The 15,994-nt window shown below is 32.4% G+C and overlaps 1 protein-coding gene across 3 annotated transcripts; it reads left to right on the top strand.

Moving 5' to 3' along the window:
- The first annotated feature begins 1,623 nt into the window (after positions 1-1,623).
- On the top strand, positions 1,624-14,408 carry miple1 (midkine and pleiotrophin 1). Of its 3 annotated transcripts, none has more exons than XM_088030362.1 (5): positions 1,624-1,902; positions 8,184-8,310; positions 12,583-12,717; positions 13,368-13,526; positions 13,768-14,408. In XM_088030362.1, the coding sequence occupies exons 2-5, from the start codon at positions 8,184-8,186 to the stop codon at positions 13,788-13,790; spliced, it is 444 nt and encodes a 147-aa protein (XP_087886488.1). In that variant the 5' UTR covers positions 1,624-1,902; the 3' UTR covers positions 13,791-14,408. The 3 variants fall into 3 exon arrangements, with proteins under 3 accessions (XP_087886488.1, XP_087886489.1, XP_087886486.1); XM_088030363.1 differs by having other exon boundaries at positions 1,626-1,902; positions 12,580-12,717; positions 13,368-13,520; XM_088030360.1 differs by having other exon boundaries at positions 1,627-1,902; positions 12,580-12,717.
- The last annotated feature ends 1,586 nt before the right edge of the window (positions 14,409-15,994 follow it).

Raw genomic sequence — 15,994 nt, 5'->3', positions numbered from 1 at the left:
GACGGTTTTAAAAGGGTCTGGCAGGTGAAATATGAACCGGGCTAAACCCAACTAAAGCACAATGTAGAGGATTTTACTATTTTACCATGGTTCGACAACAAGCTAATGTATGGACGACGGGTCACTTAGAACAAGAATTCTCGATTCTTTGACTTCGGTTATAAATAACAAAATCAAGCTGTACATTTTAGTATGCAGTAGCAAGAAGTTTTTATACCAAAATTAATTAACTCCTGACTCCGTGCGTGTTAATGAAACTGTGGTTGTATTGAAACGCTCCTTAATGTTAATTATTATTGGAAATTACACATGCAAACTACCTAATTTCGATCCGTCCACAATTTAATTTAGGTCGCTACTTACCAAGGCACTTTATAGTAGAAGTCTTGCGGCAATAAAGGTGTCTAGGTAGGATTTAAGGGGATGAGATAGTTGTTTCTAACAAAATAAAGTAAAACCCGCAGGTATATCTCGAAGTCGTTGAAACTGTACTCCGACTCTCAATAAACGTTTATTAATCAATATCGAGAAATCCACAACTTTTTGCATCGGAATATACCGGTTGTAGCGTCTTGCTTCTTAAGGTGAAGACCCGCTGCACCTCACTCTCCACTCTGCTATAAATCTACGTGATCACAATTTGTTATGATAAGAGATCATCAAATTGATCACGGAATTTGGTCTTGTTTAAGCGGTTGGCCTCACAAGACGTGTCTTGAAAGTGTTTGACAAAATGAAGTCAATTCGATCCATATGTGCCAGACTACCCGCTTTGTCTCACAGATGCAGATGTTAACTATAGCTTTCAACCATTCATCTGGTGACAAAATGTGGGGACAGCTCCAATCCTCTTAAGTGGTTAAAGGACGTTGTTTTGTCATGTAAGCCAGCAGTTGCATTAACGTGGTTCAATTGTGACACCAGTTCATATTTTAGAGGGGTTTAGTATGCGAGGGTTGAGCAAAAATCGAGGATTAATTTTTTTTACTTGGGAAAACCAGAAATCTCGATGTATTACTCCACTTCACTCAAATTTTGGCTTAAAAAAATATAGAAAATTCATGTATATTCGTATTGCAGATGACAACTGGGTTACTGCAATTTTCAGTACATGCAGTTGTGTAGGTACTTAACATTATTTTCCTATCTGAACTCCACTTGAGCACCTCTTGAATTTTTATCATGTGGGGTAACATCCACTGTGAGAATTAAAATAAAACGAACATTGCTGAAGACTTGTTTTATGCTCTAGTGTAAATTTCATTTCAAAAACGCCAAAAAGGTATAACCCATCAATTAATTTAATGATTATTGTCACCCTCAGAGGGTGATATTTCTCGCCTCCTTCTTCCAACTCCACACCATAAAATCTCCGAAAAACCGAAATACCGAAAAAACTTTTATTGAAACCATAAATCTTCCGAAATGCGTGCATATGTGGGAATAATAATACTGATAAGCCGTTCCAGGCAGCAAAAATGAACACCAAGACTGCTTACAGCTGAAAGCTCGCATTAGCAATCAGGGTCCGCGAACATAAAGCTCGGATAGCCTCAAAACAATAGTGAATGTCGACAAGATCTTCGGTTTGATCGGAGCTGTTAAAAACATTTTGATGGTGCACGGAAAGGAAGCTGCTTCAGTCGGTCCTGGGGCCCTGTCGCGCGCAGAGGGACGGGCGGCGGTGGCGGCGGTATATCCTGGATCCCCGCCCGCTGTTCTCGCCTGTACAGTGATCAATAGACGTCTCTTCTGTGCTCTGCTCTCTCAACAAGATCGCGGAACGCCACAGTACTCTACTACACTATCATCTCATCTTGGTTTGCTTCGGTCGTCGCTGCTGTGGAGTTGCGGTGTTTCTTCCACATTTGTCTGATTTAACGTTGTCTTCCAGTTAACGAGGTAAGTGCTCTCCGAGTTTAATTCATTGTAAAATTTATTATTGTCTAGCCAGTAATTAATTGCTGGAATTACACTCTAATTACAAAATTAAAACCAACACTAAAAAAAATAAATAAAAACAAGCATGCCTACATGTTTATATTTTAATAGGGTACGCCATTTTATGAGATTTCGCATTTTATGGAGCTTCAATCTTCAAAAAGATCATTTATTTTTAAACAGATGTGAAAATGCTTTGTTTTGATAAATTTCTTATTGTCCGAATGAAACAATCATATCATTGGGGGGTGAATAACCGATAACCACATCCTTTATATTTGTTTATATCTACACAAAAATATCGCACGCTCGATTAATTATTCATCTTCCCGAGGTTGTGTGGTTACAACAATTCAAAAAATCAAATAAAGGTGGCGATTTCATTGAAGCTCTGCAGCATGTCTAGAAGCTATAAAAATTGGTTGAACAGAAGCAACAAATGAATGAGATGATTGGAACGTTTTAATGTTTCCAGAGCAATAATTGTTAACTTAAATTAACTAGAAATATGTTATTAATATAACCATCCTGTTCAAACTTCGATTAAGTAATTGATTTTTAATTTGACGTAGGAAATTTGAAATTTATCAAATTAAGAAGTTGATTACACAAGCTAAAAGGGAATTGAAGTTAAATGTTTGAAGGAAGAATCTCGCTAATCAATATTGAAGCATCAAATTATGTATATGTTGTAATTACGCAATTTACATTAATTGTTAACTTAAAGTATCTAATTTTGAACAACAAAATTTTGTTTTTTCTAACAAACTTCAACTCTACAATTTATAATTTATAACGAGTTGAAGTTATCTAGAACTATAGGCCGGATTATTATAATTACCGACTTTTATATAGCTGTTATTATTTGTAATTGAATTATCTGTTTTTCGGGATTATAAACAAACCGGTTTTTATGATTTAAAAATGACGGAAGTTATTTAAATTGTTTTGGTCATGAAGTGTTGATAAGTTCTTATAAAAAGAGATAATCATATATGACGTAAAGACTAGTGTTCAAACTGACAAGGTTACATTGGAGCAAATTTAAAAATTTACGACAAACACTAAACTGGAAAAGTGTGTTTCTTCTATATAAACTTTTCCAGTTAGCAATATGTACTCATCAGTCATACTTAATATAGTCACTGCAGATAAATTAAAATAAAAAATGTAATGCAAATTTCTCCTTTACAGTTTTGAAAACTAAGCACACGGAAAATAGCAAGCTCGACCTTCTTTACTTGCTGAACTATCCACTACCAGTTTAATCCGTCTACTTTAATTAGAGAATAAACTGTTCAAGTATGTACTAACCCCAAAGCTTACATTTAAAATTCGGTGGTCTACATCTGATTTAATTTAGTTACTTTCCGCACCTCATATCTTATCGATTTGTACCAACCATTTTACAGTTTCTTTCACATTTAAATTTGATACTTTTTCAGATGAGGCTCCTACAGTTAATTTCATTTAATTTCCAATTAGTGAAATCTGTACTAAACTTTATATCCTCTTAGTTTTGTTGCAAGACGAAGAAATAAATATATAAACACGCAATAAAAAGCACTGTGAAATCTTCCAAACAAAAATTAAAAAAACGGTACATCTGTTTTTTATACCATCGTAAAGTTCTGTCTATATTAGCAGATCATAGCTTATTACAAGTTTTCATCTTAATACTTTTTATGTCCGGGCAGTTTAACGAAAAATAGTTCCAGGTGCATTTATATGTATTTAGTTTTTGCCTCAAACTTTATCCATTATTTTCCACGCAACCAAATGTATTCAACTTTCGGAAAAACAGAACTTTTAGAGCTAGGATAAGCGCCATATATTTAGATCTGTTTGCTTGTTAAATCCTCCATTTAACCTTGTTGCAACCAAATTTAATAAGAGGATTTTATCACCCTGTTACGAGCGCAGTGTTATTGATGATCGATAAGAAAAGCAAGTCAAGCTTCATTGTCAAATCTCATACATGCAGCATGTAGGGTTTCCATATTAATTTTCATAGTTGCAGACTTATGCTTAATACGTTTATGAACAATAGACCAAGTGATGCATTATGCATTCATAGTGCAGTTTAATTTTCTATATCTATGATGAAGGAATACGATATTGATATCAAAAATTCAATATTTTGTTACATTACGTCGGTAATAACACCGATAGTTTGTGATTTACGATGCTGTATAAATTTTGTTTTACAAAATTAGGACAGTTTCTGTTCACGATTTAATATTATGCAAACTCATATCAACCCGGCGCAGTATATAGTTGATTACCTTTTATGTTACCATGTATGACTTCAAATGAAAATATAATATGGACGTGAATATGTGAAATGTTTTGCTCAAGGCGTACCAACATCCCGAGTACAAAATATTGCATATCAAATATAAAGTAATCGTATTACAAGTAACTGATTTTTACTAGAGCTGAAACTGAAAAGTTTTATGAATTTTCAGGTAATGAGGCTACAGCTACTTCTAATGATTTCAGCATTGTTCATTTTAGTTAAATAAGTTCAACATCTGAGAACTCGTGAAATTAAATCTGTAGAGTTGATTAATAACTTGTGAGATAGGTACACCTAAAAATTTGCATTGAAATTGAAATTGAATTGAAAGTAGTTCGTCCGAAAAATTGTCTGGTTTACAAAAATTGATTTTTTGATTTTGGTCTAGGGAAAGAAAACTGAAAGCACATTAATTTTTGTGTTCTCTGAATTAGAATGAATCCCAGAAATTTGGAAACTTTCACGGTAATGTCGCCAAACTTCTCATAAAATTATGCGCAAAATTCGTGCCATTTGTGCTTACATTATGGTGACCCTGTTTTGGACACGTATTCAAAGACACTTTTGATATGAAATCGATTGGGTTGCGATCAACCGAAATAGCACGTCAAAACCTATATCTCGGTTGTTGCAGCAATATTTTAGAAGACAAACGATAATTAAACATGAAAGTTTTTTGTTCACTGATTTCAGCCGAAAGAATGGTTCGAAATCTACATAAATAAACCTAACTTATAGATGAAAAGCAGCAAACTCAAAATTAAGAAAAAATTAAAAGACGGAGGCATCACATTATATTTTCTAGTTCAATATAGTTCAATATAAACACCTAAAAATTGCCATATATTTTTAAACCTGTTAAATAATCTAATACAAATATTTCTGCTCGCACAGTACATAGTCTGCCTGATATTTTATAATTGTGAAACAACGAACTAAAAGAAGGCTTTTAGCACATCAAAACTTTATCGCGTTTTATCAATCTCATTTAAAATATCAAACAGTTGAAAAATTCTATTTATCTAGACGGATCACTTATAAAGGATTACAGAGAAACTTTGTCGACCTTTAATGTTCTACTCAAATTTCCAAACAAAGCTAACAACTTTAATATTTGTCTCAAAATTGCAAATAAAAATATTTTTGTTGAAAACATGTCATTATATTGTCTGCTTTCGAACTGTGCAATTAAATTTCTTTCTAACAAGTAGATAAAAAGCGTATTTTGGGTTGTCTATATTAAGCTAAATATCTAGATGTTAGAAATTTTTATTCAACCATGTATAGCAAAAACGATACTTTCTCTATTCATTAAAAAGTTTTATATGCAGATTCATAATAAAAATAAACAAAATTTACAATATTACTACGTTACAATATTTGCTCTGATGAAAACTCATTTAAATATGTACACTTCAAGAAAACTTTATCCAAAAGCGAAATGCTAATATAAACTTCGACACCATAATACCCACATTTTGCTGCTCTTTAAAATTAATTTTCGCAATAAAATTGTTGCCTGGAAGCATTCTTTTAATTTTAAAAAGCAATTTAGGGAAATTCGGATGAAGTGACAAATACAAGAGTCATAAATTTATATTGCTTTTCATTTCGTTCCAAATACGATATTGCAATAATTTATGCCAAATTTTTCTTAAACACAACTTCTGCTATTAAATTTCGTCTCTAATAACCTTTTTATCAGTCAAATGAAAACCACATTGTTTTAGTCTTCTTTAGACTTTTATTTATAGCTTCGCTAGATACTTTAATTATGCACCAAAAAGATCCAACTCTATTGTTCCAGGTCTCAGTATTAAGGTGACTGAACTTTCCAACAAAAATAAACTTTCATATTTTAAGCAAGCAACTGCAAAAATCTTTCAGCAACTACCTATAATTACCGTAGTTACAAACTCGTGAAGTTACGAACGTTGCTACTTTTATAATAGTATGTTAGGAGTTGAGATACTCATTAGTACTTGAGCGAAACTTGAGCGCAATACTTAACAAGATTTTCTTCCAAAATTATAAAGAAGAATACAGCGAAATTATGTAAAGAATTTGTCTTAATTCCAGAGGCACATCTAGTAAAATTGAAATATGAGAAAAAACAACGTTGAACTTTCCCCACTCCATAAATGCGACGGTGTTATCCCAAACCTTTTTTCCCGTTAAGTTTGATAAAATATACCTTGAAACATGTACCCTCATAAATCCATCGAAACTTTTAATAAATAGCTCGATTTTGAGCGCTCATAATTCTCTGTTCCGTAATTGGCAATCATCTAACATTTGTGCTGGGAATATAAAAAACACACGTAAAGTGATAAAAATTTCAACCATTTGTTATCAGCCTCATCCGTGCTATTTTTTATGGAACACGTTGATTTACGAAAGGTCATAGGTCTTAACTAAAATCCCCCAGTCAGTTAACAAGAGCCGGTAGTTATAATCAGTTCCTGAAATTTACCCAACAGTGTTAATATTATTACTGGCGTTAGATACCCGGCTATAACGTAATATGTTGAATTTCCAAGCTATTACAGAGCAAGAATTGTAACTATGAAATGTCACACCAATGTATTTATTACCAACTCCAATATGATTTTATTAATTCTGATTATTATAGTAAATGGTACTGAAATTTATTACAGTCGATTTCCACATCGTACTCTAATTTAACATCGTAAATTTCCGGCCATTGGACCTGTTCTATAGATCTTAAGCTATTTTAGTGCCTTCCAATCTTGTGTGGAAAATTTTGTCTCTACATACACATTAACGATATTTCCTGATGAAATTTTACTTCGTAATGAGAAATTATGAGGCAAGCTTAATTTAAAATGGAAATGGATTCTGCTTGAGCGCCGTTGAAGGCATAAAACAGCGTCAGCGTAATGTTCACAATAATTAAAATTGATTTACTAGTATACCGATATTTTTTCGCGAAAACTCATATTAAGTTAAATATTTGCCGATATTAAGACTCGTATGTGTAAAGCAATAAGTTCATAATATTTACCGATAATATTTATAAAATATTCTATTTTTGTACGATTGTTGTTGTAGTGCTGAAGAAATTGATTAAATTTTACTGTCTCGTTGTTTACACCAAGTTTGAGATAACGTTTTTGCCACATGAGATGAGCATTTCCATCACCACAAAAGTAGTTTGCATTCTTTGTTATGAATACAATGCACCCGCTTCGTACCTACTTTTGCAGCATTTAGAAACGTATTTAACTAGCTACTTATTATCCCTGTTGTTATATTTACATTGTAGACTAGTAAACATAAAGGAAATCCAAATCCAAATCCAAATTAATAACGCTGTTTTAAATTAAAATACAGTGGGTAGAATCGTCTTCGGGTGCTTACTAATTCAAATAATTCCAACGCAGTTATGTAATGTGAGCAAATTGCTTGGAAGTAAAATATACTAAAACAAGGCATATTTATTACCTTACATGGCTGAACTCTTCTAAGTACTTGTGAGATATACCGCATTCGCAAATGAACTGTTTTACATGCTGTTCCAGTCGTATTCCGGTGAAATAAATTAGGGCGTTCGTAGATATGGCCGTAATTGGGTAGCAGCTGAGTTATTGATGAAACAAAAAACGCGAACACTAATTTATACGAAATATACTGGGCGTTCAGGTGGAGATATTTCACTTACACAATGATTAATGGGTGAAAAAAACTGCAGCATTTGGATTTAATGACAGGTTTAAATTTATTGCGAGTAACTGAAATAGACGAGATTTTAATCTCGTTAATGAAGTAAAACACTTATGATTCATTCCCCATGCATTAATTTCATTTTGAAACGAATCGATTAGTCTGAAGATTAATTAAACCCTGCTGCAACGACGAGAAAAACCGCTTTCAAATGCACAACCTCAGAATGTTAATTAACGTGTATCTTTTGATTTTCCAGATGAAGTGGTTAGCATTATGCGTGCTAGCTGTTGTACTGATAACTCTAGCCGTAGCAGACGGAGAGATATGGGAGGAAGACGACCATGAAGTGCTTATCAGAAGTGAACGAGGAGCCAAGAATCGTGGTAAGATAACATTTTTACCCCCAATTTTACTAATCTTATCAAAAATTGTTAACACAAACATATTATGAAATTAACACAGAAATAAGTAAAGCTGCATCTATTTATTAGTGCGTCGTAGTCGATAAACTGCTGGGAAGCTATTTTTGAAACCGTTATCGCTAAATACTGTGACTTCAGCGCGGTAATTAACGCGCGGAAATATTAACCAAAGGTGCGATTACATAAATTAAACCCGGCGCATCCACCATTTGTCGCGATGGCAATTTTGATTAAAAAAGCTGCAGATTTTAGAAGAATGTGCCTACCGTTATTAAAAATTATCCAAATATGTAATATAAAAACTAATTACATATTCAAAACAGGTCTACATCATCTACAATTTTATTTTAATGTAATTTAAATAACAATAATTATTATGTTCATAGTGTGTAATATTAATGATTAGTAAACATTAGCTGCAATAAAATATAAACTCAACTATTAAATGTAAATACCATTAAGCGATGCTGGCAGTGTAATCCTCACAAATGCGTTTAATACAATCCATAAAACTCCGCAATAAAATTTTCATGCTAAATGGTATTACAACCAGACATTCTTCAAAATTATAATTTAATTAGGAATTATAAAAAGTTAAAAATATTCTTTAATACTTGCTTCATAAACCTGAAGAGATTGGCACTACCGGGACTAGCTTTTAACGTGAAAACATTAAAAAGCTCGCTCGTTGCATCACTATTTTCCAGTTACACTAATTCGCAAAGTAACTCTCATAGACAGAAAATTTACGAGTAAAAGATTTGAGAAGAGCGTTGACAGCATGTTTTTCACGTTGATTCAATTTTTTATTTCCTTCAAGTTTGTGTAGTCTTTTTCTCGTTTTAAAACGGTCACAGATGCCAAAAGTTTTTTGATTGATCGCGAGTTTTGTTAAAAAATGTCAGGTCACGCCGTTTCATCATGAGGAAGTAACGTTTAGTTTTTATTATTAATGAGATAATAAATACACGCGTGGAGTGCTCTCTGAAAAATGTATTAAAATGTAATGCAGAAGCTATAATTCAAAATTTATTTTTATTATAGGATACAGAAGCAGTGAAACGAAAGAATGATAACTGTTGTGAATAAAAGCGTTGTTATTCTCAATTTATGGTATTGATTAAAGCGACTTCTTTGCTCTTGTTGCTTCTGGAAGAACTCACTGGTTAGAGTTCGTATTTATAGACCACAGAAGTAATTACAAACGATCAAAATAATTTCTATTTCTGGAATGAAAATTGCGCAACACAGCGCTTTTTTCAATCTCATGGACTTTACTATTTGCGTACAAGATAATAAAAAATGGAAATTTCCTAAAATTTAAATAAAAACAAGTTTTAACGGTTTGTGCGACTAATTAAATTAAATAATAAAATTTGTAATGTTCACGTTGAAACCACTCGCGCAAAAATTGCAAAACTGCCACATACCTCATAATTTAATTACCTAAACAAATTAATTTATTAAAAGGGCGAAGTTAAAGGCTTTTGTAAAATTTAAGTGCCTCGCCACTGCCCCATAGTTCATTTTTTCGTAAAGGTGTCCGTAACTTTATAAGCCAGCAAACTTCTGCACTATTGCATTTTACATTTAAAAAGTGTGTCCTTCTGAATTATAAATGGCTCATTACCGGCCTGAAATTGGCCACTTTCAAAGTTTTCTCGGGATAAAATATTGTTAAAATATACATGGTCGTAATGGTGTAGGACTCTGTAGAATTTATGTGCGCCTAACGATTTGTATTCAAAAAGTTTGTTATCTTTTTCGTTGATAAATGATAATAGGATATGAAAGATGGAATTGAAAGAGTGAGAATCCGATAAAGAATTACGAACAGAAACGCTGAATACAAATGAAACAAATATATTCTCCCTGGCTATTTATCAGTAGCGAATTTGTTTCCACCTTTTTATCAATTCTGATTGCGCACTTGCATTAATCTGAAATTTTTCGTTTTGGCGCAAGAAAGGGAAATACTAATGGTAGCAAACCATTGCTCGTAGATATAAAAGTTGTTACTATGCAAATTGGGATGAGACGCTTTGTGTTTCCTTCGCTTCCCATGTGGTTTGTCACAGTCACAGAGAATAATTTCACTGTAATTAAAATGTGCTTTGTTGTTTTCTCATCCTGGTTTCAAATGTCACTGAATAGCTTAAGTTTACAACAAATTGTTCAACTGCTGAAAATTTCACTTGTGCAAATAAAATACCTAAATTCAATATTCCACAACACGTTCGGCTAAATTAAGTTTGTAATTAAAACGGGAATTTTATACCTTTTCTCTAAACATTCCTGTCGATTGGATTTAATTAAATGTGACAATTAAATTCCCAGAAGACCCAGTGCTGGGATTATGAAATGAATTTCACGCTTGCTGTTTCGAGATATTAGTTCTTAATCTGAAGATTTACGTTGCACTATATTTTGATAATAAAGAACCTCCTACTGGCTACACTTTGACACGTATTTAATTTATATTTTTTATTACAGTTTTTTGCTGCGGTGCACAAAATTGCTACAGTGTGTTCAAATAATAAATCAAACAACTAAAGCAAATTTACACGGAAAAACAAAGTGAATTTTAATGAACGTACACACAATTTCAGTTCCATGTAATTAATTATTTTGTACTAGGGCACATCCTGAAAGTTGCTCTGTAATAATTCGTCTTTCGTGCACGCTGCAGATTGTAATCTATTTTGCTAAACGTGGGATCATACTATAAATCTTTACCCAACTTGGCCAACCTACGAGATCTATTTGCAAATGTCTTAATAAAACTTGCCCGAGGAATAATTGAAATGTATAGTTTTACACAAAAAAGAGTTTGCAGACAAGATTTGTCTTTAAATTTAACCGCTCAACAGTATGGAATGTGATTAAACCTTTGTTAAATAAATTAATTTGCGTTTTAATAAGGTTGACTTCATTTCAACCCACCATTACATTAAAAATTCTATTTTTGTTGAAGCTGAAGTATGTTGTGAACATGTACGGCGAAACATAGTAGTACAGATTAGAATTTTCGTCGGCAGAAATGAAATGAACTTGTACTTACTTTTATAGTTATTTGCACAATGCACAATTATGAAATCATTTTGTGTGAATCTCTTGTGTAATTTCACGAATTTAGCGATATTATTGCGTGTAATACAATCTACTGCAAATATTAACCGTTTTTTAAATAACATGTTGACACACAGAATAATTTATATTCAAACAATTCGAATTTATGGCATTAAAAACTGCATATTATCAAATAAACATTTCTGTGTAAATTAAATCGATTGATCTGGTAACGCCAACGTTTCTAATTTTATTCTTTCACTTATATGAAATGTGTGATGTTCTTATTGATCTCATCTCACTCAAGAAAGAAACAAAGAATTCTCGAAGGATCTCCAGAATTGAAAGGAATACAAATTTTCAAGACTGTTGCAAAAATGGTGGATGCGCCAAGCATATAAAATTATCACAATCAGTACACAATTTAACAACTTTTCTTTTATTTTTTTGGTATGTAGAAACGAAAACAAACACACATCACCGATTGTGTACATATTTGATTAGATTATTTCCAAACATGGCTTTACTGGAAACTAGTACTACCAAGGGAATATGGTAAAAAAATGACAATAAAACGTGTATTGCCGCATGAATAACGTTATCAGTTCACCCAAATCCAAATTTTATTGTAAAACTAGCACTTTGATGCATTAAAAGATCACCGCTAACACTGCGAATTGCAATTAAAACTTTATTTCGTTAAAAAACAAGTTAGTTGATTTTGCAGGGAGTTTATTCCAATTGGCTTCATGGATTTTCACACGCTGCCTCTCCGTGTATTTATGTACAACCAAACTGAATGATTGGAAATTCTTCTTATGCACTTGCAGTTTTTACTTGGAAACTTTTACATCGCATAGAAGAATTTAGTTCTTTGACTCTAATATTAAATTTATCCAGTGTTCCGAAAATATTGCAATAATTTGAATGGATACTAAGAACTTCATTTAGTTACTTTCCACTTTAATTCCTCTTTGAAAAGATGACTTACTTTTCTTTGAATTCTCTTTTCTCTTCAACCGCCAGCTGAGATGTTTCCAGGCCTAAAATATATTTAGATATTTAGAAACGTATTAATAAAAGTAATTACTTGTGCAGCTGTGCCTGAAGTGAATCCATTTTTGCTCATCACTCTGATCCATTATTTTATGTCTGTTCCAGAAGAATGCAGATACGGAAAAGGAGCTTGGTCGGAATGTGACTCCAAGACCAACATGCGCTCAAGAACGTTGACTCTGAAGAAAGGCAACCAGACAACGTGTGAATCCACGAAAACCATTCAGAAAAAATGCAAGAAAGGTAACTCCCATTTTTGGTATGTCGCCCAAGTCGTGTCAGAATGTGACTTGGGTAAAATCCATTTGCAATAATTGAGGTAGAGTTTTACGGGGATTACGGTTTAGCTTTAAGCAGAATTTCGTTTACAAGGAAAGAAACCAATTAAAAAAAGGTTGAAGTACTTAAATCGGATTTTCATCGACATCCATTTTCCGTTATTGAAAATCTTGGATATTATCTTATTATAGGTAACAAGTTTTCTTGGGTAGACATCTATTTCCTTATAAAGCCGTCTAATGTACAATCTTATTGCTTATATTACAGGAAATTGCTTTTATATTAAATATGCATGTAATATATTACACATACGAGGGTAACAACCTTCAGATGTGGTCTAGAAGAGTGTCAGAGTGATTATTTATAAATCGATTTTATTTTCTAAGATGTTCAAATTCACGTTAGTTGTAAGTCACGTTTAAAAATCCGAGCAAATCTCATCTTGACGTTCCCTAGAGTTGGAATCACTCTTTAAAACCTTTTTATAAAGTCCCCTTAAGTTTTTTAGGGCGAAAATTGCCATCGATCCCGTAATACTTTCGTAACTCCTATAAATCTTATTTTCTACCTTAGGTCTCATCGATAATAATATTTAAGTGTTGAATCTTTTTTAGCGTGTCGATATGAAAAAGGGACTTGGGGTGACTGTAATGCTCAAAGTTTGATGACGCGAAACGACAAGTTGAAGCCTAATAGCGACGCGAGCTGCGAACAGAACAGGCAAATCACAAAAAAATGTAAACCTAAGAGCGCCAAACCAACGAAAGGTAAAGGTAACAGTATCGACCATCATTTTATTTAGTTTGAGATTTGCGTTAAGTTGTGCCTCTCATACATTATTCACGTTATTTTTAAAAGTTTTTCATGTAGTTTTCATGTCGTTCACAAGCACATGATCGATCACGAATGCTGTTTTACTTAACAGTAAAGTTTCCACCGTCTTGAATTTATTGCGAAAGTTTGTTTATCTTTGCGCCCGGAACACTCTTTAATTACTTAATTTTGCTTTTGCAGCTACTCGTCGCAACAGGCAGTAGAAGATACGAGGAATTTAGGATAAATCATTTTCGATATTATATACCATCTAAGTAATTCATTCATCTCAATTATAGTTCTTCGTTTCTCTCTAGTTATGGGTGTAGATTATATATGAAGTAGTTTGTAATTCAGATCTACCCTTGTATAGGGACTTAATTATTAAATTAAGTTAAAGTAAATGGGTTGGTCTGGAATAGCTTTCTCGTTATTTCCTGTGACTGAAGCTAATATCACCTAATAGTCTACACCTATAAAGACCACTCTTCGCCATTATCCCTGTACGGCCCACTGCCAACAAAATCGTAAAACGGATCCTTCTCATCCCTTCAACTGACCACCCTCATTAAGTAAACAATGCAAATGCCACCGCTAAATGAACTGCGATGGAATTTACGTTCATTTGAAATGTATAGATGTTTGTTGTAGGGTTGTACAATAGTATAATCATCGAAATATGTGTGTAATAATAAATATTGTTTAATATTATATTTTCATTTATTGTTTTTGGTATGTAATATTTTTTACTTAACTATAAATGTGGATGTGGACTTAATCTAACATAATATTATATCATTGTATTTGACACATTCAGACAAGAAAATAAAATGTTTAACATTTGGGTTTTTTTTACTTAACTTTCGTCCAATACAACACAGTTTTATAATCCAACAATGTTTAATAAAAGATTTTCTACTTTTATTAAAGACGTAACTTTGAATTACATAATATAAAGATGTTCTGTCTTCTTATGCGCAATTTACTTGGGTGAGAGTTTTATTACTATGTACTTGGGAATGTTGTTAAAACTTGAAAGTTTGGCAGTTTATAAAGCACAGAGAACTGGCTTTAAGTTTTATTGATTTTTTAGTACGAAATTACACGAAATTTTGCATGTTATGTTTCGTAATAAATGAATTTAGAGCTTATAGTTACACTCTGGTTTTTAAATATAAATGTGTTTTGAACAAAATTATAAAAAGTTTTTTAAGTTTTCTTATCAATGCAACAAATTTTGGTTTAAACAAACTGTATCAAAGACAGTATTGGCACAAATTATTACTTCTGTCGGATTTGAGACTGGCTTCGACAATAGTAATTTGTGTACCAAGGCCAAAAAGTTTTTTTTTTTGGCCGAGCCTTTTTTTAATGGCCGAGGCCAGAAAGAAGGCAAGGGCAAAATGGCACTTTTTGGCCATGATATACACAAGATTTTTTAGGCAACATCATTAAATTTACAAGTTAATTAATTTTTATTTAGGATTTATTAATCTAATCATTTATAACAACTGCATAATTGTATATATTTATGAATCCTTTAGAAAAGTTTATATTTTCTTTATTTACATTTGCAATTTCAGCATGTGTAGCTTCACAATTTGTATGAATTAGGTTTGATGAGCTTTTTGAAGTTGTTGCAGCAGAACTGCTAGACATGTTAATTTGCAATAATTCAACACGTCTTTGTTGCACTATACAGCAGTTTATCGATTTGACTTTACCCAAATAATTACTATAAAATTGGGGGTAATGTCAGAAAACGGTAATTTTTCGTCTGCATTTAAGAACTGAATTCAGTTTTTAGTTAAGGTCGCTTAAAAAATTTTATTTTGTTGCAGTATTATATAATTTTTACTTTGTTTTATGTTTAACACATTTCTGTATACAGTTTGTTAGAAATTGCGTCTCCACCATTATTATAACACCATTAATTTTCTGAGTGTATCTTATTCAGAGTATACATACAATAAACACCAACTGATGTAGTTATGTAACGTTACGCTACAAACATATAACACACAAAATGAGGGATTTTTAAAAATAAATAGGCACGATGACAATCCTTAAAAAATGCTCAATAATTTCCAAACAAAAATTTTATTTTCCATGAAATGCGGCAGACTTGGTATTTCTCCGATATATTTTAATGTTCCAAATTTTGTTTGCGCAGGAACAGAAAGTCAATCAGTATCAGCTGTAGCTCTGTAATTAAGAAATAAATAGGGCATCATTTCCAAATGCAAAACAGAAACCGATTAATTAAACACTCTCGGCGAGAAGCAAGAAGTCCAAGGGACTGCACGCCAGACAGAATATCCACGATTGAAAGCCATCTAAAATTTCCATTGTAATTTGAAACTACACAAATAATTCAGATTTCAGGTTGAGGGAACAATAAATTGAATTGAATAGTTATTTAAAAAAA

The sequence above is a fragment of the Gnatocerus cornutus genome, chromosome 2, assembly GCF_029298725.1.
Source record: "Gnatocerus cornutus isolate USDA-ARS CGAHR chromosome 2, icGnaCorn1.1, whole genome shotgun sequence".
In the NCBI taxonomy this organism is placed as follows: Eukaryota; Metazoa; Arthropoda; class Insecta; order Coleoptera; family Tenebrionidae; genus Gnatocerus; species Gnatocerus cornutus.
The sequence above is the reverse complement of the archived record's forward strand: the minus strand, read 5'-3'. Positions and strand labels throughout refer to the sequence as shown.

Excerpts from the sequence above, each read along its gene's own strand:
- miple1 (XM_088030360.1), top strand. The coding sequence starts at position 8,184 with ATGAAGTGGTTAGCATTATGCGTGCTAGCTGTTGTACTGATAACTCTA. Across the intron at positions 8,311-12,579 it reads ACGAGGAGCCAAGAATCGTG|AAGAATGCAGATACGGAAAA; the intron begins GTAAGATAACAT and ends TGTCTGTTCCAG. Across the intron at positions 12,718-13,367 it reads TCAGAAAAAATGCAAGAAAG|CGTGTCGATATGAAAAAGGG; the intron begins GTAACTCCCATT and ends AATCTTTTTTAG.